Source organism: Epinephelus fuscoguttatus, linkage group LG15 (genome assembly GCF_011397635.1).
Source record: "Epinephelus fuscoguttatus linkage group LG15, E.fuscoguttatus.final_Chr_v1".
In the NCBI taxonomy this organism is placed as follows: Eukaryota; Metazoa; Chordata; class Actinopteri; order Perciformes; family Serranidae; genus Epinephelus; species Epinephelus fuscoguttatus.
Genome location: NC_064766.1, coordinates 23,048,053 through 23,072,518, shown reverse-complemented (window position 1 = coordinate 23,072,518; position 24,466 = coordinate 23,048,053). Strand labels below are relative to the sequence as shown.

Sequence of the window (24,466 nt, the reverse complement as noted above, 5' to 3'; positions counted from 1 at the left end):
TTGACACCTGGGTGCCCTTTCAGACCTATAGGGAGCCCAGCTCACTGACAACCCTCAAATCCGCTAAAGGTACGGGAGCCAAAGCCTTTACAAACATCACTAATAAAGACTCATGCAGACGCTGAAATCCCTCATTTTAAAATTGGACGGAGCTCACGCTGGCTGCTGCTGCACACCGCAAATATCATTTCCATATACTAGAATGTGCCATTTGTTCCGCTTCAGCTTCTTGCCATGGTGGAAATGTCCAGTCCAGTCTCAAGGACAATTACAGCATGTCTGAGACTTTATTCTTCCCAGGGTGAGAAGTGGGAAACTCAGCCAAATGTAGAAGTGGAGCAGTCTGTCAGTAAAGCACTGAAGACGTCTCGTAGAGTGACTGTCAGAGCTGCCACTCATCTGTGAGACAACACAGAGCGAGATCACTAATATCCATTTGGCGTTTACCATCCCTGTTTGAGGGTGTAGCTTTGCTTCCCTGACTCATGTGTGCTTTGGCAGGCAGCTTCTCCCAAGTGTCACTTTCCTACTCAGAATCAATCTCAATGTACATTACATTATAAGAGTTGTGAAAAGATTTTTGAAACCAGTTCTGTTTTTTAGCATATCTCATCAGTTTCACTCTAAAAATTAAACAAGGCATGCTTTAAGTTCCTTTTTTATTATTTCAGGACCACTCTCCAAGCAAACATTAAATCCTGGTTCCAGTCTAAAGACGGCTGTTTAATGGATATTTTTATAGTTTGTGACAAGGCTTAATCTGTATCCGGGAAACTCAGGTTAACCCCAAATTGGCCTATAGACATGAATAATTGGGATAATTCATCATTTGAACAGGCCTGTACTTCATATTTAAAGCAATAGTGGACCAGTGAAATGATATATATTGTACACAGAATATTGTCATACTCTAAACTATTGAACGAATGTATCAATATTTTGCAAACATTAAAAAAAACACATTGTTTATTAAAGAATTATAATAGGTAAACAACTGCTATGTTAAAGCGGTAACTCGAGCTACACATCAGTAGAAAGCTAAGATTCTTGCGGTTCGACTGATGTGGACCATTTTAATATACAACCACCACAGCAGGTACAATTAACGCTTCTGGCAGACCACCAACAAACAAACAAACAAACACTTACAACTCAGCTATGAAGCCTTATCATAATCATCGCATTGGTAATATTCTGACAAAAATTGTCTTGATACATTCATAAAGGTCCAGGACGATCGAAATCCAGTGAAATATTTAGTCCAAACTAGGGTTGCCGCCATATACCGATTTCAAGGTATACTGTGATATAAAACCCAACGGTTATCATACCATGTACATTTGAATATCTACAATACCTACAGATATTTAATCTCCCCTTTACATTTGTTTTTTTACACTTTTTACACAAACTTTCATAAACAAAATGGTTTCAGGTTTCAATTATAGAAATAAAATGTTTGTTCAACCAAAAATAACCCTTCCATTTTCATTCCTTTAGGAGTCATTTGGACTGATAATAATATAAATTCTGTAATACCGTGATACTGTGAATCCGCAATATTTTCTGTGACGGTTAACGTAACGTGAAAATCTCATACTGCTGCAACCCTAGTCCAAACAAATAATTACGTCCAAAGATATCCACAGACTGCCCTTGCATCCTTTAAAATCTAATTTCACCACACATTGTCCACACTATCTCCAGTTTGCATGTAATTATTGCCGAAAGCTCAATAGCAAAATGGCCGCTGAACTCTGACCTGTTGATTGACACCTTACTTGAGCCAATAGGAGCTTCCATGTTTTCTCCATAGCCTACAATAGCCAACATAGAAAGCCTGTGTAGAAAGAGAGGGGCCTGCCTCTCTTTTGGGTCTACAGATCCAGCCAATAGCAAGCGGTTGTTTTAATAAATGGTGCTTCTTATAGCCAATTAAATTCCTGACTGAGAGATATGCATTTTTTGCATTTTTTCCATCATAGACCATTAAATAAATGTAAATAAATGATAAACTGATGGTTCTTTTATCATCTTCAGCGAAACAACCTATAACGTTCACAAATTAACATTATATCATGTTTGATTTATCTGTTCAAAAAAACTGAGGTGTAAAACTCTTATTTATTTATTTAATCTTTATCAGGAAAAAACTCGAGATTAAAAACCTCTTTTTCAAGAGTGTCCTGGCCGAGACAGGCAGCAACATAAGTTACAGACAGACAACATAGAACAAAATAACAAAATAAAAAATGTACAGCTCTAAAACAAGCAATATAAAACACAGAATGAGATTACTACAAAGAAAAGCCAAAAAAGTATGTTAACATATGCTATAAGTGAAGCAGAAAAATACAAAAAAAGGCAACTACACATGATTACAAAGACCAGCTAAAATACACCCCGACACTGGCATATAGATGATCGCATACAAAAATCCTGCAACAGTGCTTATTATCATTATTATTATTATTATTATTATTATTATATTTTATTACTATTATTATTATTATTATTTTCCACTGTTATAGTCTTTATGCTAGGCTACCATTACTTCTGCTGGCTGCAGCTTCATATAACATAGAGAAAGAAAATGAGCGTATTTGCCAAAATTTTAGGGACTGTGCTGTTTACAGTGTTGGAGAAAGTATCCAGATCCTTTACATAAGTAGAAGTACTAAAACCGGTCTGTAAAAATACTCTGTTACTAGTAAAAGTCCTGCATTGAAATTGTTATGAAAGTAAAAGTATGCTGGTACAATCAGGAAATGTATTTTAATTATAAAAGTACTGAAAGCAGAAAAATCTAAATCAATTGAATAAATCCAGATAATTAAATCAATTATAGGAAAAGCAGCAAGTCATCATATTGGAGAAGCTGGAAAAATGGCTTGAACCATTGTCAAAATGTCAATTAACTCTCTAATCAATCCACTGATCACTGCACCTGCACTTGTATGTTTTTTATAGTTTGTGCCCAAATATCTGAATTTGTAAAGTAAGTAGTAACTAAAGCTATCAAATACTTGTAGTGGACTATAAAGTACAATATTTCCCTCTGAAGTTAAATGAAGTAGAAATACAAAGTGGTGTGAGATTAAAATACTCAAGTAAAGTAGGTGTAATTAAGTATAAAGCTTGAGTAAATGTAATTAGTTAACTTACAGCACTGGCTGTTTATCAGAGTACAGAGGTGGCTGTGGTGTTTTTTCCTTGACCCTCCCTCTACCATAAATAACCATATATCTGTACATTCACCCCAAATGTACATACAACTGGAGCCAGTGCAACAATCAAACACAACAGAGAGAGAGACAGTTAGCACCAAAATGAACAGCTAATTTCTTCAGCTAAATGTAAATCATCCTCCACACATCATCTCACAAGCTCTGTGTGTGTGTGTGTGTGTGTGTGTGTGTGTGTGTGTGTGTGTGTGTGTGTGTGTGTGTGTGTGAACTTCTGCAGAATACTGGAGCATCACAGCCACACAAAACCAACAAACTCTAACAAGACTACACTAACACACAAACACACCACAGGCACACACACAGCATCAGCAGCATATAGGCTATGTTATGACCTTTTCCCAAATAATCATCAAACACACACACACAACAGTAGCAACAACGGCCAGATCAGTATCAGTAACACTGGTTGATTTTAGATTTTAAAAACGTACCTTTGATGGTCGAAGAGTTGAAAGTTGAAGTTAAAATAAGCCTTTTCACTGTTGTCACGAGGAGCGCAGAATTCAGTGTAATTTTACAGGATCTTATTTGTACAAACAGTATTTTCGGCGAGAGTTTAAATGAAAAACGTGGAAAAAGGTGATTTTGATCAAATATCACTGGTTTGAGTTTAGATTTTGTTTCCTGACGGAAGCGGTCATTGCGCATGATTTGTTCAGGGACCGTCGGAAATTTGACAATGAGCCGATTAACGATGATAAATGGTGGGATTTTGGCAGCATTTTTTTCTTTTTTTTCCTTTTTTTTTTTTTTAAAATAACAGCCCTTTTATGCTTCGAGAGTATTTAAAATAAAAACAGAATCCAACCATAAAAGGTCCATTGTGAGATTTAGAGGGATTTAGAGGCATCTAGCAGTGACGATTGCAGATTACAACCAGCTGAAACCTCTCCTGGTTAGGATTCCTTCAGTGTTCATTGTTCAGGAGGTTTTTACCAGGAGCAGAATTTTCTGTAGAAGGTCTCTCCTCTCTAAATCAAATGGACCAGGTGATTTAATCTGGTAAAAACACTAAATAAAGCAGATTCACGTTAAAAGAAATTAGTGGTTTCCAACATTCTGATTGTAGAGGGGCTGCTAACTACCAAGCCAAGGCAAAAACATGAATGGTCCTATCTAGAGCCAGTGTTCGGTTTGTCCATTCTGGGCCACTGTAGAAACATGGTGGTGCAACATGGTGATCTCTATGGACCAGGACCTGTCTCCTATGTAGATATAAACAGCTCATTCTACGGTAACGAAAACATGACGATTCTTATTTTCAGGTGATTATACACAAAAGAAAACATACTTATTATATTATATTCCATTTCTGCCAGTATATCCCCCCTAAGTCCTACACACTGGACCTTTAAAGTTGCATGTCCCTCTCGAAAGCCAAAATAAAAAACAGTAGTCATTGGAGTTCTGGAATTAGGGGCTGTGGGAACAATGAGCAGTCACCTTTCTCAACTGTCTTCCTTCTGATTTTGCACAGATTAAACTAAAGAGACATATCATATTAGGCCTATCTAGTGAGCTTTGAAGGTGTCTTGACTAGTGAATTGATTTTTAGCTGCAGCTCTGTAGCTCACTCCGTTGGCTGTCCAAAAATTCCCCACCCTTTGGCAGCCGCAGGTTTTGCCTTGGGATGCCGATATTTGGCATGGAGGTCAGGTGTGTGTGTGTGTGTGTGCAGGAGTGTGTTTGTATTCATGCCAACTGGCTTCAGGAAGATCGCCAGGCTTTGAATCCATTTCACATAGTGGTCGAAACTGGAACTACACCATCCAGGTCTGTTGTGTGATTCCATGGGAACCCAAAAAGACTTTTTCCCTTAGAGTTATATTGGGAAAGGGACGTCTTTCAGCATTTTTTGAGCTTCATAACTCTTGTGTGATAGCTAATTTTATTACCAGGATTTGATCAATTGGTCCAATAACATTTCTTAAGTCTAGAAGAGCCACAAGATTAAATGATTTTACCTCCATTCAAGTTAGCAGAGTGCTAAACAGGAAGCCGCTAGTCTCTAGTGTGTTTGCTTTATGAGCTCCATAATGCAAACATTTGGATACTTTCATACCCCAGAAATAGACCTTTTTTTTTTTTTTAGCTTCATGCGACCCTAAGCAGCTTTGATAGGAATGAATGGGGGTCCGCCTCCAATGCTCTATGCAGTTCTCTTCATACATCCAAGGGACCAAACTGATTTGCAGACTTGCACAGGATTTTGTCAAAAAAAGATTAATCATGAGCAAAAAGGCAGCTGGTTAACTGCATGCACACGTGTTTTAGTTTTGTTTTTTTGTTTTTTTCCTTTACATTTAGTTTCCCCTGTTTTGTGTCTTAATGCTAGGCTAAGCTAACATCAGCTGGCTTCATGCTTAACATACATGTATCAATCTTCTCATCTACTTCAGAGCAAGACAGCATATAACCACATTTCACCAAAATTTTACCCCACTCCTTGGAGCACGATATTGCTTACTTTAAATCATACGTCTTTTGGAATATTTGGGGGTTACTTGATGTCATCACACACTACGTGGGCAGCAAATGTTTGTGCAAACTTTTAATGCATCCCTGCTGGTCATATTAAGGGTGTTTGCAGCCCGGTACGGCTCCTCTGTGGACGTGAAGTGGAAAGTCAAGCTGCCAGATTCATGACAGGCACTAACACCATTAACACGTTTATACTCCGCCAGAGAGACAGCTAAAAGTCGACCTCAAGTGATGGACTAATAAGTGATGCCACTACACAGTGTCTTACAAGGACACTTTAATCATGATCACAATCCCACTGGCAGTAAAAGTCTAACAGAAGAGTATAGTGATTTTTTTATTCTACAGGAATGTGTGGATGTTTACACCATATAATATGTTACTCACATCAACATCAGTGTTTCCCTTTAGAAGGCTGGAGGGCCATAAATGTGACCAGAACGATGTTTTATTGGACGCAGAGCGGTGAAAAACATATCTGGACAAACGCCTCGCTGCGTTTTCCATCCATTTTGTTTCAAATGAAAACACGCATGCTGAGCGGGGAGTCTCTTGTTCGTGAATACATGTCCGCATTGAGGAAATAAGGTGTTACAATATTTTCTCAGTACATAGTTGTTTCCAGTGTGGATCCTGACGACACACCTGTGAGATGACTGAAGGGATTTAAGCTGATATTGTAGGAGAACACAAATACTTAAATCAGCTCTTGTAGGCATTATTTCATTATAAGAGGTTTACATGAGACGGGGTCTTATGTTCCCCAGCTCATTATCCTCTTAATATGACTCATTAAAGAGACCTTTTAAAGGGTTTTATTTTCTCAGCGATGTTTTTCTTTAGGTCAGATGTTAAATGTATGTTTCTCTGGGTCGATATGTTGAAATCATCCACCCACAGCTTATAGCCTACTGATATCATACTCTCTGAGACCCATTTTTAATTGACTTTAGACATTAATATCTCCACAGTGGCTGAACGGATTTTTACCCTTCGAACTGCATTTGAAACATCCATTTCCCTTCATTACTTAGCAATATGAACTGCAAAGCTAGCCCTGACCAACCTATTACAATATCAGTTTACTTCAAGCAACATAGGAACATTGGGATGACCCTGGCAGGGTTTACGGTAGTGACAGAAAGCTCAATCACATAATATACAGAACACTGTAATACAAATTAAATACAATTATTCACTATCTTTCCAAGAGTTAGATGACAAGATTGATACCTCTCTGAGAGTGGTACAACTCTTTTTTATCTAAGACAGTAACTAAGAGTATTTCTCAAACAGCCCAGACACCAGAGGAAATTATTGACATTTCATACACTTCATATCAACATTATAAAGTGACATCGTATATAAGCTGACTCTGTCATCTTGAGGTGGAGGATATGGTGGCTGGCTTGTCACCTACGATGGCTGCCAAGCTGCAGACCACTGTTCCAGACCAACAAACAACAAAACCAGTTGTGTTTTACCAAGTGATTGCTTTAAAACCACCAGCGTGGGTCATAATGTCATGACATAATCTGTCAGCATTGTTCCAGATGTGTGTTTTGGAGTCACCCGTCAGTGTTTTTCCAGCGGCTTTTCAGGCACCACCGCAGGTGTTTTGGAGTGACCAGTCTGTGTTTTTTTGTTGCAAATGTGGTCGTTTGGTGACCCACTGGCATTTTTTCAGCAGCTTTTTTTTGGAGTGACACATCAGTGTCTTTCTAGTGGCTATTTCAGTTCCAAATATGGTTGTTTAGTGACCGTATCTGTGTTTTTTTTTGTACTTTTTAGGTTCCAAACATGGGTGTTTTGGAGTGACACTCCAAACAGCAGCCATTTTAGTTCTAAACGTGGTCATTCAAAGACCCACTGGTGTTTTTCCAGTGGCTTTTTAGGCTCCAAACTTAATGTTTTAGATTCACTCACCAGTGATTTTCCAGCAGCATTGGAGGCTCCAAACGTGGGTGTTTTGGAGTGATGTCAGTGTTTTTCCAGTGCATTTGTATATTACAAATTTGGGTGTTTTGCAGTGACCCATTAGTGATTGTCCAGTGGCTTTCTAGGTTCCAAACATTGGTGTTTTGAAGCGACGTCAGTGTTATTCCAGCAGCTTTTTTTTCCCTTTTCTTCCAAGAAATTGCTGCTTTTCCAGATGTCATTGTGCCTCACAGAACTGGGTAATAATCCAAAACATGATCTTTTCCTAACCATAACCCAGTAGGGTTTGTGCCTAAACCTAAGCAGACATTAACCACAGCATTGTTGAAATGTCTAACCATATCCACTGCATAATGACATGCAAATGTAATGTATCCGTGGCTTGTAGAAACATACAATGCCAACATTTTTTGGAGGATTGGGTTGTGCCAAAATATCAAACTATTCCTTATTTGTAAGTAAGTAAGGTTAGATGAAAGCTCTAACATGAAACCATAACTACACTGCAGCAGTGTAATATATAGGCCTTTATACAAAAAAAGCAGTGAGAAGCTTCATTACCCCTTGTAAAATTCAGTCGTAACTGATCCTCGTTGTAAATTTGAGACTCACCAGAGGTAAAACAATGTTTATTCTTGGTAATAAATACAACAGAGGTACTGAAGTACTTTCTTGGCAAAGCATATTATGGCTAAAGAGAGAAATGCTCAGGGACGTTCAGTAGCAAAAAAGTATAAAACAGTAAAATGATTTACTATCAGCAAGTAGTTGCTCTTGGCTCCAGCCTGGCTAAAGAAATCAGAGACGGGGATGTTTCGGGCTGTTAGCATTGAAAGTCTGTGTTTCACAGTGGGCCTCTAATTTCCCTGTCTATTGCTCTCTGATGAAAAATCAGTTTTGACCAGCTTCTATCTGCTCCAATGAAAAAAGGCAATATTCCAAAACTGCAATGGAAAATAACTTCTACATATAATGCACAGACCTCAAACAGAGATTGTGCAAGCAATACGATATTACTCTGAAGTCCTATTTATCCTGCTCCTGCTTCTGAAACAGCCAGAGATATTGAAGTTTCATTTCAGGACCGTGGAGAGAAAGACCGTTCCTTCTTCCACAGATTTAGCAAGGTTCTCAGGTATTCATTCATTCGACACTCCCCTGCCTGCTGGTACAAGTTAATCAAGTGCCTTGGTCAAAAACGATGGAGATGTGCAGGGACAGGTTTTGGAAAAGGCACAACACACTTCGGACCCACTTAAAGGTGCTAGTAGAGATTTGGAAACCTGAAAACACACTCAGTCCTCCTGACACGATGCAGATATCAGATTTTTTTTTCTTCCTCTTAAAAGCTCAAGAGAAATACTGCATTGAATTTATGTTGGCTAAAGGAGCTGAGCACAGGCAGAGTGGTGCACTTCACTGAGTCAAACCTTTCTGGCACTGTAAAACAAACCCAGAGAGACATCCTGGACAAGTGGTAACTGTATCAAGGCAGTAATTAGAATATATATTGGGAGGGACACAGCCAGCAATAAAAACACTGCTATGCTACGACAAGCAACACATAGCCATCCAAGGTAATAATTTGCAAATGTAATGATAATTATAAATAAGCTTAACAAATTGCCATCATTATTATTGTTATTATTATTATTACTGGTTCTAGTATTATGGTGTGTTTGTCCAAGTGGTGTTGCCGTACCCTAGCAGAAGGTGTTGCTTGACTGCTTTGGGTGCCTTCTATGCCAAACACTGTAATGTCCCTCTGTTTCATTGCTGTAAATATATTAATCAGTCCCTCCAGGATTGGGCAGACTGTTGGATTGTTACGGCCTGAAAAGCCTGATTTTACAGCAGCTTTTCTAAAGAAAAATGTTTAAAATGCGACGCATGTTACAGTGTATAAAGGCGCTTTGAAATTGTTGCAACTGAAAAATTAGATTTTTTTTTTTTTTTTTTGCCTTTAATGTACAGGATAGAGTGAAATGGGGGAGAGACACAGAGAGCGGGGGGTGACATGCAGCAAATGGTTGCAAGCCGGAGTTGAGCCTGCGACCGCTGTGGCGAGGCATCCCCATTGTACATGGGGTGCCGGCACTATCCACTGCGCTACCGATGCCCTGAAAAATTTGATTTTAATTTTGGGATAAAGTTGCAGTGCTTGGACAATATTGCAAGGTTGCACAGAATGCACAAGGACTGGCAGAATTTGCATTAATTGTTTCTATCCCAACATTGCAACATCCTGGAGGGGCTGATTAAAAAGTGGAGGATGAGTGTTACATAGGCTTTTTATAAAGTATTATGAAAAGAATAATTTCAGTAATGGTTACCTTCTTCCGAGTAAATTCCTTGAGAAGGAAAGTAAGCGACGTAGCATACATTGTGTGCATTGGCATGCCTGAAATCAAAAGGCCTACATTTTGGACAGGCCTTTCATTCCTTTCACACGTTCAGATTCCTTTGATCTGAGGACCCTCACAGTTTAATATGAAAAACTTGCAGGGTAAGCGAGGAAAGGACACATAATTTGAGGTAGCCATTTGTCTGAAGAACTTGTATTTAAAAAAAAAAAAAAAAAAAGAATTGCTTGGTAACCAGACCTGGCCTCTAATTGAGACAGGCCTTTATTTGTCAAAATGCGTAGCCACCCCGGTCTAGTAAAAGACTAGGCTTTGAACTGGGACGAGGCTTTTAATTGAAGTTTTACAGTGCTTGCATTTGGGAGCACCTTCACACGCAGGTGCACAGGGTTTCTACAATCATGTAAAACCTGGACAAGTCATGGAACTCCCAAATATTGTTTTCAAGGCTTGAAAAAGTCATGGAATTGTAATTTTATTGCTTGTAAGGAAATTGTTACAACACTCTTTCGTAGACAGATAACCTTCCAAGTAACGTAAAATAACGACTTCATTTTCAGTAGCTGTTGACGTAACAAAGATCTAATACACTTTGATGTGTGATGTTTTGTCAACCATCACATACATTTTTTCATTTCATTATGTTTGAATAGAGTTTGAATCTAATATGTTTGTATAATGCAGGTTAAAAGGCTAGTTAAGAGGCTGTGATCTAATATGTAGGGTCATAAATCCCAAAGTTGCGATACCTATGGCACACTAAAACGTTTTAACTGTTGGCCACTAGCATTTTAGCTTCTCTGAAAGTAAAGATGGGCCTTCCCCTTTTTCAAACAATATAACCAACAGGCTGTCTCAACTGTTGACTGTCACTCCCCTCACTCTAAGAGCTCAACTGCTCCGTGTCCGTGGAGCGCCTGTAATAATATAATTAAAATTTGGGAAAAGTCCACTATACAGTTCTACTTGTGTGCGATGTGAATGGTCATGGAAATTTTATTATGGGTCCTTGAAAAGTCATGGAAAAGTTTTTGAAGTTTGACCATGAAAATGTATCAGAGCCCTGGATGCACAATCACCCATGAATACACACATGCTGCAAATTAAAAACTCATGCATTAATACCGTGTATCACTAACATACGGCCACAGAGCCTAATCCAACATTGATTATGTATTGTTTGCAATTTCACTGCTATCAAGTAAACTGATTCATGGCACGTTCTGAGTACTTTTCTTCTCTCTTGCAGACACAATGGACTATACTTCAACTAAATGTGACAGGTAAGAGCAATTATTCATCGCTCAATCTGCAATCGAATCAGCTGTTTGCACTTTTCAACTTTCATCAGCTTGGAAAGTAATACGACTCATAATCCCTCTTGGAAGTCGCTCTTGAAATTGGACCATCACCTCTAATTCATCCACATTATTCTGGCTTTAAATCAAGAGGCGAAACAAAAATTGCTCTTGATTTCTTCCAGGTTAATTTAGGCAAGAGGTGAGATGGTGTTTAATAATCCACTTCACATATGGCTGTTTTTTTTTTCTTTGACATATTCACAGGGAGCAGCAGCAGGGCCGAGGCCAGCAGAGACGAGGCGATCAGGGCTGGAGAGAGATCCACGCCGCCGTGGCTCTGACCAACTTGGCCCAGGGGCAGAGCTGCACGGCAGACCAGAGCAGCATGACAGCGCCCAGAGCTGGCACAGGGCAGAGCTGCACCCGAGAGCCCTTCTCAGTTACGAGGACCGCTATCATAGACAGGATGTGTGTCACAGGACCCACCGCCGCTCTGAGGCAGAGCTGCACCGCGGGGCCCACTCTCACCAGCCGCATCATCCAGAAGTCCTCTCATATCTCTGAGGTCCAGACTGTTAACGTGGCCCTGGCAAACAGTGTGTAGGCATTTAATTTGAGCATCTGGTCTATCGTTCCATATAGGAATACCAGATGCTTAAGTGCCTCGCAGTATCTGTACAGCCTCTGTTATTTTGTAATGCTGATAAACTTTGATGTCTTCAATCATTTTTACATTGTAAAATGGAAAAACTAACCTAATGCAGTTGAATATTTTCTACTGTTTTTGCCATGTTTCTAATGTCTTCCTATTGCCGTCTGTTGCAGTAAGTTATATTAACTTCCATGAGACCGGATTATCATCCAGTGCTAAAGTCTGACAGCAGCTATTTGAATAAACCCAATGTGAAATCTTTTGACCAGTCGTTTGCTTTAAATCATTGCTTTGCAGTGGCTTGCGCTGCATACTTATGTTCTGCTGGACTGTATTTAGTGGTAGTTTTCATGTGTGCAATTGTGGGCCTCGCAGTTTCATTATATACTTTTAAATTGCTTTTTAAAAGGTTGTGATATGGGCAGAAGGATGCAGGCATGGTAGACTGAGCACAGACAGTTCTTAACAGTGCTGTAGTTAAAGATCTTCTCATGAGCATCAAGCCAACTAAAGAAGGATTCACAGTCAGTACATTTACATGCAGCTTGAGAAAATCGAATTATTGGCATAGTCCGACTGAAACCGGACTTTTAAATGCATGTAAACAGCTTAGTCTGACTGAAACTGGACTATCCATAGCTCGACTAACACATCTAGATCATTTGATTGAAAATCGAACTATTGCTGTATCCACTTAGTCCAACTCGAGTCGGACTCTGCGTTCCGCGCATGCACCACTTTCATTGAGGGCTTTCACCCGGAAGAAGGAGATGACGTAGCAGCAGTTCAGTATATAGCGGCGCAGTAACTCCCGGAAAAACAAACAAACACCAAGGCGACCGAGAAGCAGAAGACGCACTTCTGGATAGACAAGGAATCTATATTCATGCTCCGACAACTAAAGGAGCTAAACATTTTGAAGTTTATGGATGGTATATCCACATATTTATCTCCGCCATCTTCGTTATCTTCCTCTTCAGGTCAACCGGAACTAGTTCAAAAAGGACACAGTGTCGCCTATCGAGGAGGAGTCGGACTTACTTGGTCAGAAATTCGATTTTCTCTTCTGCATGTATACTCAGATAAGACGAAAAGTCCGACTTAACTGATTAGCCAAGCTATGAGCTTAGCTAGACTACTGTGTGCATGTAAACATACTGAGTGATAGTTGGACATATTTGATGTTTGTTCGAAACATGTCAGTGAGCTTTTAAAGCCCACATCTTTACTGTTTTGGTTCAAACTCATGGCTCTCAACATGCAGCGAACTGTTGCCAGAAAAAAAGCTCCAAAATCAACTGTCTGACTAACAGCTAGTTAGCAACATAGAGCATTTAGAGGCTAAAGAAGCCAGCGTTAGCTTAGTAGAGACCAAAACAGAGCTAACAAGACATTCGTCACCACAAGTATCACTCCAAGTGAATGCTGATGTTACTCCTCTTCAGCTGTAATTGTAAATAGGCTATTGTTAGCTAACAGCTTCTCATACCAACTAGAAGACATCGTAAAATCGATAAAGATGTTTCCATTTTTTAAAATCACATCTTCAAAGTCAACATGACGTTGCAGAATGGCTACCATCTTTGTTTGGGGAAAAGGTCATGCGAATTCTGCATCAAGTTTTAATCCTTTCTGGTTAATTTCACAACCTTGAGTTGCATTTTGATTAAAGAATATTGAGGTCAAAAAGGTGTTTGATTATTCTTAAGACTTGTCTTGTGATGTCAGGCAAAACACGAGAAAACTAGCCCTGGTCGGCCATCATGCATTAGGTTGTGTTATGAAACCACTACCTTCGTGCTAGCTTAAAAAAATGATTGAAGTACGGGTATGAGTGCAAGTTCTTTAAACTGGCCAAGCATGGGCTTATAATGAGCTTGTCAGTTGTATAGCCAGTCACCCGACTGCTCTTTGACATGTTGGCGTATTGAAGTCATGAAGAAAACAATCTTAATTTGCCACTTTTCCGAACAGTTCTCTGCACTGCTACAAACGGTAAGGGAAGTGATCTTTCCTCCAAAGCTTACTTCGAGAAAGGGCCAATGTCTGGCCTAACAATGACAAAGAAGTTATTTTATAGGTACTCTTAATGGTATTGAAGAGTTTGTCATTTTTTTAAACAAAAAAATATTGATGACTCCTCCTACATTTGGGGTGTATACTAATTGTCCATCCAATTAAACACTTTCTTGAAGTGTTAGGTCCCTCCCACTTGACTATTAATTCTGCAAATACCAACCAGAATTAGTCATTACTGTTTTTGGTTGTGCTACCTTCCAGAGATTAACGCTGATAACACCGTCCCCCCACGTTGGCGTTAAAGAAGCCTCCTTCCTTGTGGTTCGTGAATTAGTGTTTCCTAAGATAGTGCAAGAATGAGCTGCCCTGCTCTCACTATGATTGACTTGTTGCCTTCCTTGGTTGAACTGGTTAGGTTTAGGCAAGTGGCATGAGATTGGTTAGGATTAGGGTAAGAATGTCAAGGTAAGCCAATCAGAGGCAGGGTTAGACAGGACATTCCTTCGCTATTGCAGGAGTCGCAATTTTACCTCCGGGTTCCTACTTCAGGTCCGCCCAGTGAATGTAAGCTAACCTCCATTAACAGTGTTAGCTCTATCAGCACTTTTGCCATGTTCGCACTGTAAGCGCCAGTAGCACTAGCCACCACCATTTAGGTTTAGCCACCTCTGTTTGCATATAACGTCAGATTGGCTACTACATTTCTATTGGCTATCAGGACAAGTCCATCCCTAGTTTCTTGTTTTATGCAGAAACACGTATGCAGAATCACAAACAACTCTGCTCGCTGTTTCATGTAAACTTTTTTTTAAAAAAATGATGTCAATGTTGTGTTTACAGCTTGTTTCTGCTGCCCCCATGTGGCCTAAAAGTAAGTTAATGCAGGTTTAAGTATTTGGAAGTGTTCTCGATGAAACTGTGAATATACTGTACTGAAATGAAAAAGATAAGTTGCTCACAAGTACAACGGGACGTCTGTCTGGGGTATGAAATCGTCTGTATCTTCTTGAACAGCAAACATCATTCTGAGAGGTAAGACACACAACTGTCATCTGTTTTTGATGTAAGAACACGACATCAAATGCCAAACGAGATCTCAGGAATTTCCTGACCTCAATATGGGGCCAAAAAACTTATGTTAGTGGAAATATAGAGAACACGATAAGCCTCGGGAGGACGTCTGAGAGAGAGACTTGTGGTGAGCGTCCTCCATCTGGGGACATCCTGACACCAAACATAAGCTTGTAATCACACTCAGTCCTCTGGGACTATTTCACAAAACATGATTAACTGGATTTTTCCACTCCCGGTTTTGGTCTGCTTTTTGACATTTTGTGCAAAGAATGTTTTCAGTCTTGCATGTATGACAGGCGAGTCATCAACAAAGTATTATGGAAAGAGCACCTCACTCCTGTTTCCACTGTAAACCTGCTTTTGATTAGGCAGGCTTCTGCACAACACGGAGACGTAATGGCAGCTCTCAAATAGCAATTAAACAATAATTAGTCTGGAGTGACGACATCTCGAGGTTGTCATTTATTTCCGTTTGAAACAATACAAACGTTACTGGACCTTAATTCCATTCAATGTTAAGGCAGATATCAATTTAACATAATGCTGAGTATGATTCAAAGAGGCGCACACAGCAAACACAACAGGAAAAACGACAGGGATAGAGGTCAACGTGATTTTAAACAAGAAAAGGAATTCAAACAATACATCAGATCCATACTGTACTGTAGACAGGGGGAAGAACAAAGCACTCAGGAATGCTCTTATACTATAATGTGTGAGAAATGCCTTCAACAAGTCAGTGGGACGTTATATGAACCACAGCACCACACAGAAACTGCAAAATAAATAGGGGGAAAAAACGAGCTCACAGGGTCACGCTGGGACTAAATGAAGAAACGGCTTCCTTCATTTTGCCAGATCAGATTGGCAAAATAAAAGCTGTGAGCTCAAGTGAATTAAAGAGCATATTTTATTGCTAATACTTCACTCACAAAATGATAATTTGGAAATCAGTTACTCACTGTGTGTCACCGTGAATTCATGAAGAAAAACTGGTTTTCTCGCAAGCCTTCACGGTGAATGGAGAATCCAAAACAGACGAACATTCTTCATGAGTTGAAGTAAACGGGGGCCGCCTTTAACAACAATAGCAATATATCAAAACAGCCGTTTACAATCTCACACGCAACTCACGTATAATCCAAGCCTCGTTTATCCAGTCGTATGCTCAGTACTTCACAAACACATGTATTTTTACTAAAACCTTACGAGTTATCAGGCGTCAGCATAAACAGTCTCACGTATGAGTAGCGCACCTGGGCACATGCATGTTTAAACCACAGAATGGACAAATAAAACATAGACAAATAATGGACGTAGCTACCGTGATGTCACCTATTGGTTTGTGGACCGTTTTGAAGCCTCTTGCATTTCTGCCACCACCATCTTTTTTTTTGGGAGCCAGAGGTGACCAAATTATAAATGGTACAGTTGCAGAATGGAGGACAGAATGGTTTAGCCTTTGAGCTGGCAGCAGAGGTAGTAACAACACTAAATCGACGTCTCTGTAAAAAGGACAGTCAGCAGGACCAGACAGGAGTGACGTTTTGACGACGTGTTATGTGTGCAACCCACAGTCAAAAGATTTAAAAAGCAGCTAGCAGCAGTTAGCAGCTAACTCAAAGATGAAGAAAAGCAGCCAACAATGTCCGCAAATTGAGAGAACAAATGAGGTCTCCGAGCAGAGGATGAGATCAGCTGCTGTAAAATAAAGTTGGACATGTTAACATGAGGGTTTGTGGGGGTTGACTTGCTTTTGGAGCCAGCCCCAAGTGGCCATTAGAGGAACTGCAGTTTTTGACACCTCTGTATTGGCTTCATTTTTCAGCCCGGAAGGTTGCCACTTGATTTTAAGTATGTACGTAACAATCAGGTTACAGTACTCATAGGCGGGTGTGTTTTATATTGTGTTTTAGTGAAAATGCATGTACTTGGGAAGGTCTGAGCAAACAATTGGATTTGTGTTACACTGCACAAGTTGTGTATTAGTTTGTAATTCGATGTTCTGACATAGTTTTGCTGTTGTTAGACACGTCCACTTGTGACTTCAGTTCATAAAGAATGTTAGCCTTATCTTGATTCTGCGTTCACCGTGGGGGCACGCAAGATAAACAAAGTTTTCTTAACAAATTCAGCATAACACAGTGATAAACAAATTATAATTTTTCGGGTGAAGTAGTCTTTTAATACTGTAAACCTTACACTTGTAGCCGTGGAAGTTATGGTCCACATCAGACATGCAAAGACAAAAGACGAAAGGTTTGATTGCAGGAAATCCTAAAAGACAAAGATGGCTACTTGTCTTGCATATGTCGACGTAAAGAGGAAAAATAAAACAGGAAATCAGTTCATTCAAAAGCCTGTATATGTTCTGAAGCAGAGAATTTGGTGGAAATCACCATCAAAGAAACAATAATTGTATTAACAGTAAAAATGAACTGCTGTCAGTAACTGTAACAGTTGTGAAATGTCTTACTCACAGTGTTGCGGTGCACGATGACAGATCAATCAAAGTCTCTTGCACCAAATCTAAGTGATGTGTCATTTATGAAGTAAAGCTCGCAAATTGTAGAACATTTCGTACTTTTAAATTTGCAGCTACATAGAAGTTGACATTTACAGCTCACAAAGCACGAGCGGGGAGCTAGTTTTTTTTTCTATAGGAATTGAGGGGAAATCTGTCCTGATTATAATGAATTATTTGGGGTAAAATTTAACAAGCTATGTGCTGTTACCTACAAATTGGTTCATGTAATAGGCACTATGCTATTAACCTGATGCCTTAATGTACAACAGAATCACTGCTGCCAATAAGATAAATTCAAACCAGACATGTACTTGTATAACGCTCTGTACACTTGGCATGGTTCTGTCAATTTAAAAAACTACAGATCCTTAGGCAAGAGGCTATTTTTGCGTGATCCTTCCATTCATGTTTTAAACAGAAAGAAGTGACAGATGATGGTTGAAAAGGAAGTGTGCAAACAGCAAAGTCCTTTTGACCGACAGTTCTACTCCAACAATAAACTTTTTTCTTTAAAAAGTACTCATCCAGTTCCACATCTCCCTTTCTCTCTGTTTCTGGTCCGTGGTCGTTCCTATCAGGTTTTCCTTCTGTCTGGTTTCAGGGTATGGAACAGTATCCTCCACATGCCCTGCCACTGCTCTCCTCCTGCTGCCCCAGACGGACCTTCTGACCCTGGGTTTCACTCTCCCAAAGCCCTGGAGTCTGGAGGATCTTCTCCACAAGCTCCTCAAAGGCACACTGGACGCCATCTTTGGTCTTTGCACTGGCCTCTGTACAAAGGAAAGACAGTTACCAAGATTTATGAGACCAGCCAAAAAGAGCACTTCCAAAATGTTACAAAAAAAAACTGCACGTCAGCTTTTAAATCCAAAACATGTTTCTTTTTACAACACACTAAAACTAACGATGGAGCTTTAAAAATATCCAAGTGTTGACAAACATGACATATAAAGTATGAAATGACTTCATTTAAGCAGCCAGAGACATCCAGTGGGATGAAGACATCCTCACAGTGGATTAAATCCACGACATCTTCTTGCCCAACCCTTTTCAAAACCCCTTAATTTAGCCGTTCTAAAATGGAAACTCCACAGAAATGTTAACGTAATTTCCCAGAGAGGGGCAGATTGGAGATGAGAATCAGGAACACGTGTAGACATGGATCCGATAAATGAAAGCCCGCTAGATGTTAATCATAATGCAGTTCTTCTGGAGTGGCCGCATCTTTCAGCGCGAGACACTCAAACATGCCAGTGGAGTATAAACAACGCAACAAACCCAAACTAAATGCATGACTGACTAAGTGATGTCCTGACTGGATCCAACTACACAGCTACAGCTCTGACTTTTAAATACAGTATGGTAAGTTTTAATGGCTATACAGTAAGTCACATTTTATGGCTCTATTAGTTTAAATGACCATGTCTGATTTTTACTCCAACATGGATACTTACCAATAAAAAGCATGGAGTGTTTCCTCGCAAATTTCAGTCCCTCGTTTCTGTCCACTTCATGGTCATCCTGAAAACCAGACATCCTGTGTCATTATCTCTATGTGGAATACACACTGTAAATGATTAAACGTTACAGACAAGTAAAGCAACATCAATGGCTGGTGAGCACATTTATAAAACTCTTAAGAGTATTTCTGGTGTTCCATGATTTTTTTTTAATATCATTAATTCGAGGGATAAGTATAAAACCAAGGTTAACATTAAAGGGGTCTATTATGCTCATTTTCAGGGTTCATACTTAAATTTTGGGTTCCTACTAAAACATTTTTACATGATTTAAGGGTCAGAAAAAACTTTATTTTCCTCATACTGTCTGTGCTGGAACACCTGTATCCAACCTCTGTTTGAAACGATTAATTTTAGCACCCGTCTTTTAGGCCTCCCCCTCCCAAAAAAGCCCAGTCTGCTCGGATTGGACAGCATTCCTCATCTTCCATATCTGCACTCTCAGCCTCTCTGCACCGTAACTGCAGCCGTGAACAACTGTAATGGAGTATGCCGGCACTTTCTACTAATAAAAGCTTTTAAACCAAAGCCTTTGCAGCATGTTACATGTTTCCCGTTTCCCTGACGTTAGCATGTAGCATGTAGCAGTGTGCTTGCATCCAAAGGAATGACTGCAATGGAGTATAGCCGCACTTAGCGTAAAAAAAAATCTCCAGTAAAAGCTTCTAGACACAACTGGACATGTTCCAGCAGGAATATGATCCGAAATCAGGGAGAAATAAACATCTGCAACCACAATTACATGTTTCCCCAATGTTAGCATGTAGCTACATGTAGCAGTGCACCTGCAGGCGGGAGTGACTGTATTGGAGTACAGCAACACTCAACTGAAAAAATAATAATAATAATAATAATAATAATAATAACAATAATAATAATAATAAATCCCAAATTGGAGAGATTTTAACAACATCAACCAAGATCACATGTTTGCCTGACATTAGTATGTAGCTACATGTAGCAGTGTACTTGCATCCAGGGGAATGACTGTAATGGAGTATGGCGGCATTTTGCACCTTAAAAAATCCCCATTAAAAGCTTCTGAAACAGAATCCTGACAAGTGGACATGTTCAAGCAGATATAAGATCGGAAATCAGGGAAGAAATTAACAACAATGGCAACCAGTAATTACATGTTTCCCTGATGTTAGCATGTAGCTACATGTAGCAGCAGCAGCATATTGCTGCCTTCAAATGGGGTAGTGTTTACCATGTTCACAAGAGGAGTCCAAATAATCACCCCCTCTTGTTCCGAGAGGAGATGTGTTTGCTGACATATTCAGAAAAGGTGGAGGCTATGAAAGTTAATTTTTTGGTGGAGGGTAATTTTATAGATTGTAATTATAGTCGTAATTTATTATGTCTGAGGACAATGTTGACATTCCCAGTGGCCTCCTGTGTTTCCTCCTCATTACGCATTCCCTGTAGCACATTACTCACTTGCTAGCTTGCTAAATTGTGAGCCTCGGTGGCTCCTAGTTCCCAACAGCCCCTGTTGCCTTGCAGCATTGTTTTCACGCCTTGAAACCCAAACACATTGTCGACACGACTTCCCACATTGTAACCCCTAGTTCACAAGTTCTGTTTTGCAGCAGCATATGAAATGTAAACACAAATGACCATATAAAGAAATCCATCACCACCAAGGTTTTTGCTCACAGGGATTACTTTTATATGTCTACCTCATTACTTGAAACATTGGCCATGTTTAATTAAAGATCAAATTTGAAACTGTGGTCATATTAGGCATATTATGAACATAAACTAATTGAAATCTAACTTGTTTCAAAAAGATAGGCCAATTACGACTGTTTATTGTATGTGTCAAACTGGCACAAGTGACGGACTCACCCGATCAATCTTGTTCCCGACGAGCATCTTTACAATGTCATTACGAGTTGTGTAGGTTTCCAGTTCATTCAGCCAGTTTTCAAGCTTCGTAAAAGTGTCACGCTTTGTGACATCATATACTGTCAAAACCACGCAAACAAAGAAAAGGAGTTAGGACATATTTGATTTTTCTTGACAACAATTTCATCAGGACTCTGCAGTTATAGTTACAGAATAATGTTTAAATAAAGGTCAATGAGATTGGATATGACTCTTTTACTGTGAAGAGATCATGGTCTCTAGGTGTGGTATTGAACATGTCATGTGGCTTTATAAACATGTCTGTTTACCAAGTATGACTCCCTGTGCGCCGCGGTAGTAGCTGGGTGTCAGGGTGCGAAACCTTTCCTGTCCGGCTGTGTCCTGCAAAAGCAAAGAGATAATCAAAGCAAAGAGACGTCAATCAGGGGCAGAGAAAGACTCCATGACACCAAACTTTTAAGAGCAACCACTACACTGCCAGCGTCTATACTCACAGACCCTGATTATGACATGTGCTCTTAATAACATGCTGGTGTGTTGCGCTGACCAACAACCCATATAAACGCACAGAGAGGGAATGATAGTACAACTACGGAGCTGGTTATTGTGAGTCAACACAATGTCATTATTTGCAGCCTGTTTTGATTAACTATCTGCTTGTTGAAGCAGTAGAGGAGTTCAAATATTTTGGAAACTATTTTTGATCGCCATTTAAGTTTTATAGCCAACACGGAATAAATTTTTATAAAGCAAAACAGGGCTTGTATCTAATCAGGAAACTGAACTCATACCATATAAACAAGAACATTTCAGAGATGTTTACAGAAGTGTTTTAACATGTACATGGTGTGGCCACCTGGGGGCTGCGGACACAGATAGACTGTCTGTAAAAGTAGTGGGAAAGGGTAAAAACAACTGGGATGTATCTCACATGGGTGAAACACAGCAGGTGAAACAAAAAGCCTGTAAATATGGCTGATCCTGTTCATCTGCTTTTTAGAGAGTTCAGAAAAGTGCCCTCAGGAGGACGCTACAGAGCTGCTGCAGCAACCAAAATATTTACACAAAGTCCTTCATACCATATGCAATAATTATTCTAAAGTTGAAACCATCATTTGAACTGGACCCATGTCAGTTATTATTGTCTGTACTGAGCCTGCTGTGTTACTTGTTGCATGCATTATGATTTTACTATTATGTGTTTTAACTAAGCAGTAAAGCTAAAGGCAAATTGTCACATCTGTAGACAATAAAGATTATTACTCTCATTATTTTTTAAAACTGTAAGGTCTAAGGACTGTCCCACTGAAACACCTTGCAGACTTTTAGCAAATATTAACAATTTTCTTAAAGGTAATGGGGCTGCACAATTAAATGAAATATTATCAAAACTGCAATATAGCCAACTGCAATATCCAAATCACAGGAGCTGCAATTTCTTGATAAAGGTAAATGTGTCATATTACACTATTATAAATGAAGCCTAGTGGTGCTATGGAGATGCCTCAGTCTACAAATCACCCCAGCAAAAATCACAGTCATCCTTTTTACATTTTTTTAGTATATAAGGAGCTTAAAAAAATACCATTCCACCTAAAATTGTGACTCATCTTGCAATTGCAATATGATTTTCTTTTTTTTTTTTCATATTTTGTCTAAAGGGTAACTATTCACAATTCATGTGGCTCTAATGTTAAAAACAGGAGTGACCGGGGAAGCCATTACAAAATAACAAAGAAATCTAGAGCTGGAGGGGTTGGCACTGTGTCTGCGATTTTCATAGCTTCCTCTAGGATGCATGTTCACAGTCTGGCGCCTGCTTGGTACCTTTTTACAAAGTCAATACTGTAATTTCTGATTCAATATGGTATCTTAAAAAATTCTGTCACACAATGCTATTTTAATACCATGGGAAAAACAGACATTGAGGCCATACAAGGTACAATTTAACTTGTATTAACTTGTCTGAATTGTGTTAAACGAGGCTATAACATGATGACGACTTTTCTTTCCTTGGTTAACAGCAGAGAACAGAAGAATGACTGTAGTAAACATTAACATGACAAGAGAGCAAAAAGCACAACTAGTACTGGTGTATTGATACTGCAGAAACTGAGTGTTCAAACAGTTTCAAATTAGAGTCGATAAGTAGTGATAAATCAATATTTTTGACAACGCTGGTCCTGGCCTCTCTTGCACACTGTGCCCAGGAACGACCTGAACACACCAAAATAACAAGAAAATAAGAAAATACAGGCAGAGCATGGAGTATCTGCAGATAAATACACCGCCACACACTAAGAGTGGGTCAAAAATTATAATTAAGAGGGATTACTTTTGTAAGTGACATTGTTTTTTAAGGAAAATCCTGTATAATATACCTTTTTACTGTTTTATTGTACACATTACTGTCCTCTTCCTCATTTTACTATAGTATTTTGTGCTGCAGAGACACATCTCCCGAAGAAGACGAGTAATAAAGTGGATGAGAGCTCAGTGTTTTGGGCTGAGGTTAGGGCCTCACTGTGTCTGAGTGTTGTTATTGGGACTTCATGACTCTTGTTTTTCAGCTTCCATGTGATTCTGACTGTGTAATGTCGCCATCAGGTGGAGAAACCCTGCAGCTCATCATGTTTTTCCTCACAACAAAGACCAAACTGTAGAAAATGATTCCAGTCTTACCCATATGGCGAGTTTTGCTTTGTTTCCATCTATTGCGAGTGTCTTTACTTTGAAATCCACACCTGATCAGCCACAAGAGAAAGAGAGGAAAGAGAAAGGGTGTGAGATGATCAGCTGTTTCCATGCCTCTGTGTATACTATTTGTTTATGTGTATGTGTGTGTGTTAGTTTAAACCTATTGTTGCTGACTGCTCTGGGTCAAAAGTATCGTCTGTGAACCTCAGGAGGAGACTGTTAAGAGAGATAAAGATAACACGGAAATAAGCAGGGCACACAGTACAACAGGCTTTTGTTAGTTGTTCCTCAGTTACATGAAGATCACAACAAAACAGTTTTCATGTTGATAGTTTCCTGAGGATGAACAAACAAAACACCAGTACAAAGTTTTACAGTTGCCTATGCGACATTATTTGTCACCTAATTATCAGCCTGTCAACATTTAATATTTGGCCTTCACTGGTATGAGCAGGACAACAACAACAGTGGCAGCTAGCTGTAGCTACAGCTGCTGAGCGGTGAGTTATAAACTTACATAACAAGAATAATGTCAACATCCTCAGCAGGCTAGCTAACAGCTCGCTACAAACACACACTAACCTGGACTTCCCGACTCCGCTTTCACCGATAATCAACAGTTTCAGGGTCGTCAGCACGTCGTCGTCCATATTCCTGCGGCAGCTGGGTTTACTTGTACCTGGCGACGCTGTTAACGATGAATTTCACTTTTTTTTTTTAGGGCAGCAGGCGGCTAGCGGCTCCGGTGACAGCCTGCTGTTCAAGCGACTTCCG

The 24,466-nt window shown here is 39.5% G+C and overlaps 2 protein-coding genes and 1 long non-coding RNA gene across 3 annotated transcripts in view; 1 reads left to right on the top strand and 2 right to left on the bottom strand.

The window, feature by feature from the left end:
* Positions 1–4,512, bottom strand: part of LOC125901604 (uncharacterized) — a 46,051-nt gene extending 41,539 nt beyond the window's left edge. The window contains exon 1 of the long non-coding RNA XR_007450998.1: positions 3,680–4,512. This is a non-coding gene — a long non-coding RNA (uncharacterized LOC125901604). The remainder of the gene's footprint in view (positions 1–3,679) is intronic.
* Positions 1–15,832, top strand: part of LOC125901601 (homeobox protein Mohawk-like) — a 19,599-nt gene extending 3,767 nt beyond the window's left edge. Inside the window, exons 5-6 of the mRNA XM_049597326.1 lie at positions 11,280–11,313; positions 11,596–15,832. Coding sequence (XP_049453283.1) covers positions 11,280–11,313; positions 11,596–11,935 — 374 coding nt within the window. The 3' untranslated portion in view covers positions 11,936–15,832. The remainder of the gene's footprint in view (positions 1–11,279; positions 11,314–11,595) is intronic.
* Positions 15,526–24,466, bottom strand: LOC125901602 (ras-related protein Rab-18-B). Its single transcript, XM_049597327.1, has 7 exons — positions 24,275–24,466; positions 23,853–23,908; positions 23,678–23,739; positions 21,304–21,376; positions 20,975–21,093; positions 19,058–19,124; positions 15,526–18,373 (listed from the first exon to the last, which is right to left on the bottom strand). The coding sequence occupies exons 1-7, from the start codon at positions 24,340–24,342 to the stop codon at positions 18,201–18,203; spliced, it is 618 nt and encodes a 205-aa protein (XP_049453284.1). The 5' UTR covers positions 24,343–24,466; the 3' UTR covers positions 15,526–18,200.

Bases quoted from the DNA above. Each gene is read 5' to 3' on its own strand.
- LOC125901602 (XM_049597327.1), bottom strand. From the start codon at position 24,342: ATGGACGACGACGTGCTGACGACCCTGAAACTGTTGATTATCGGTGAA. The intron at 23,909-24,274 runs GTTAGTGTGTGT...CTCTCTTAACAG, and splicing joins AGCGGAGTCGGGAAGTCCAG to TCTCCTCCTGAGGTTCACAG. The intron at 21,094-21,303 runs GTAAACAGACAT...TGGTTTTGACAG, and splicing joins CGCACAGGGAGTCATACTTG to TATATGATGTCACAAAGCGT.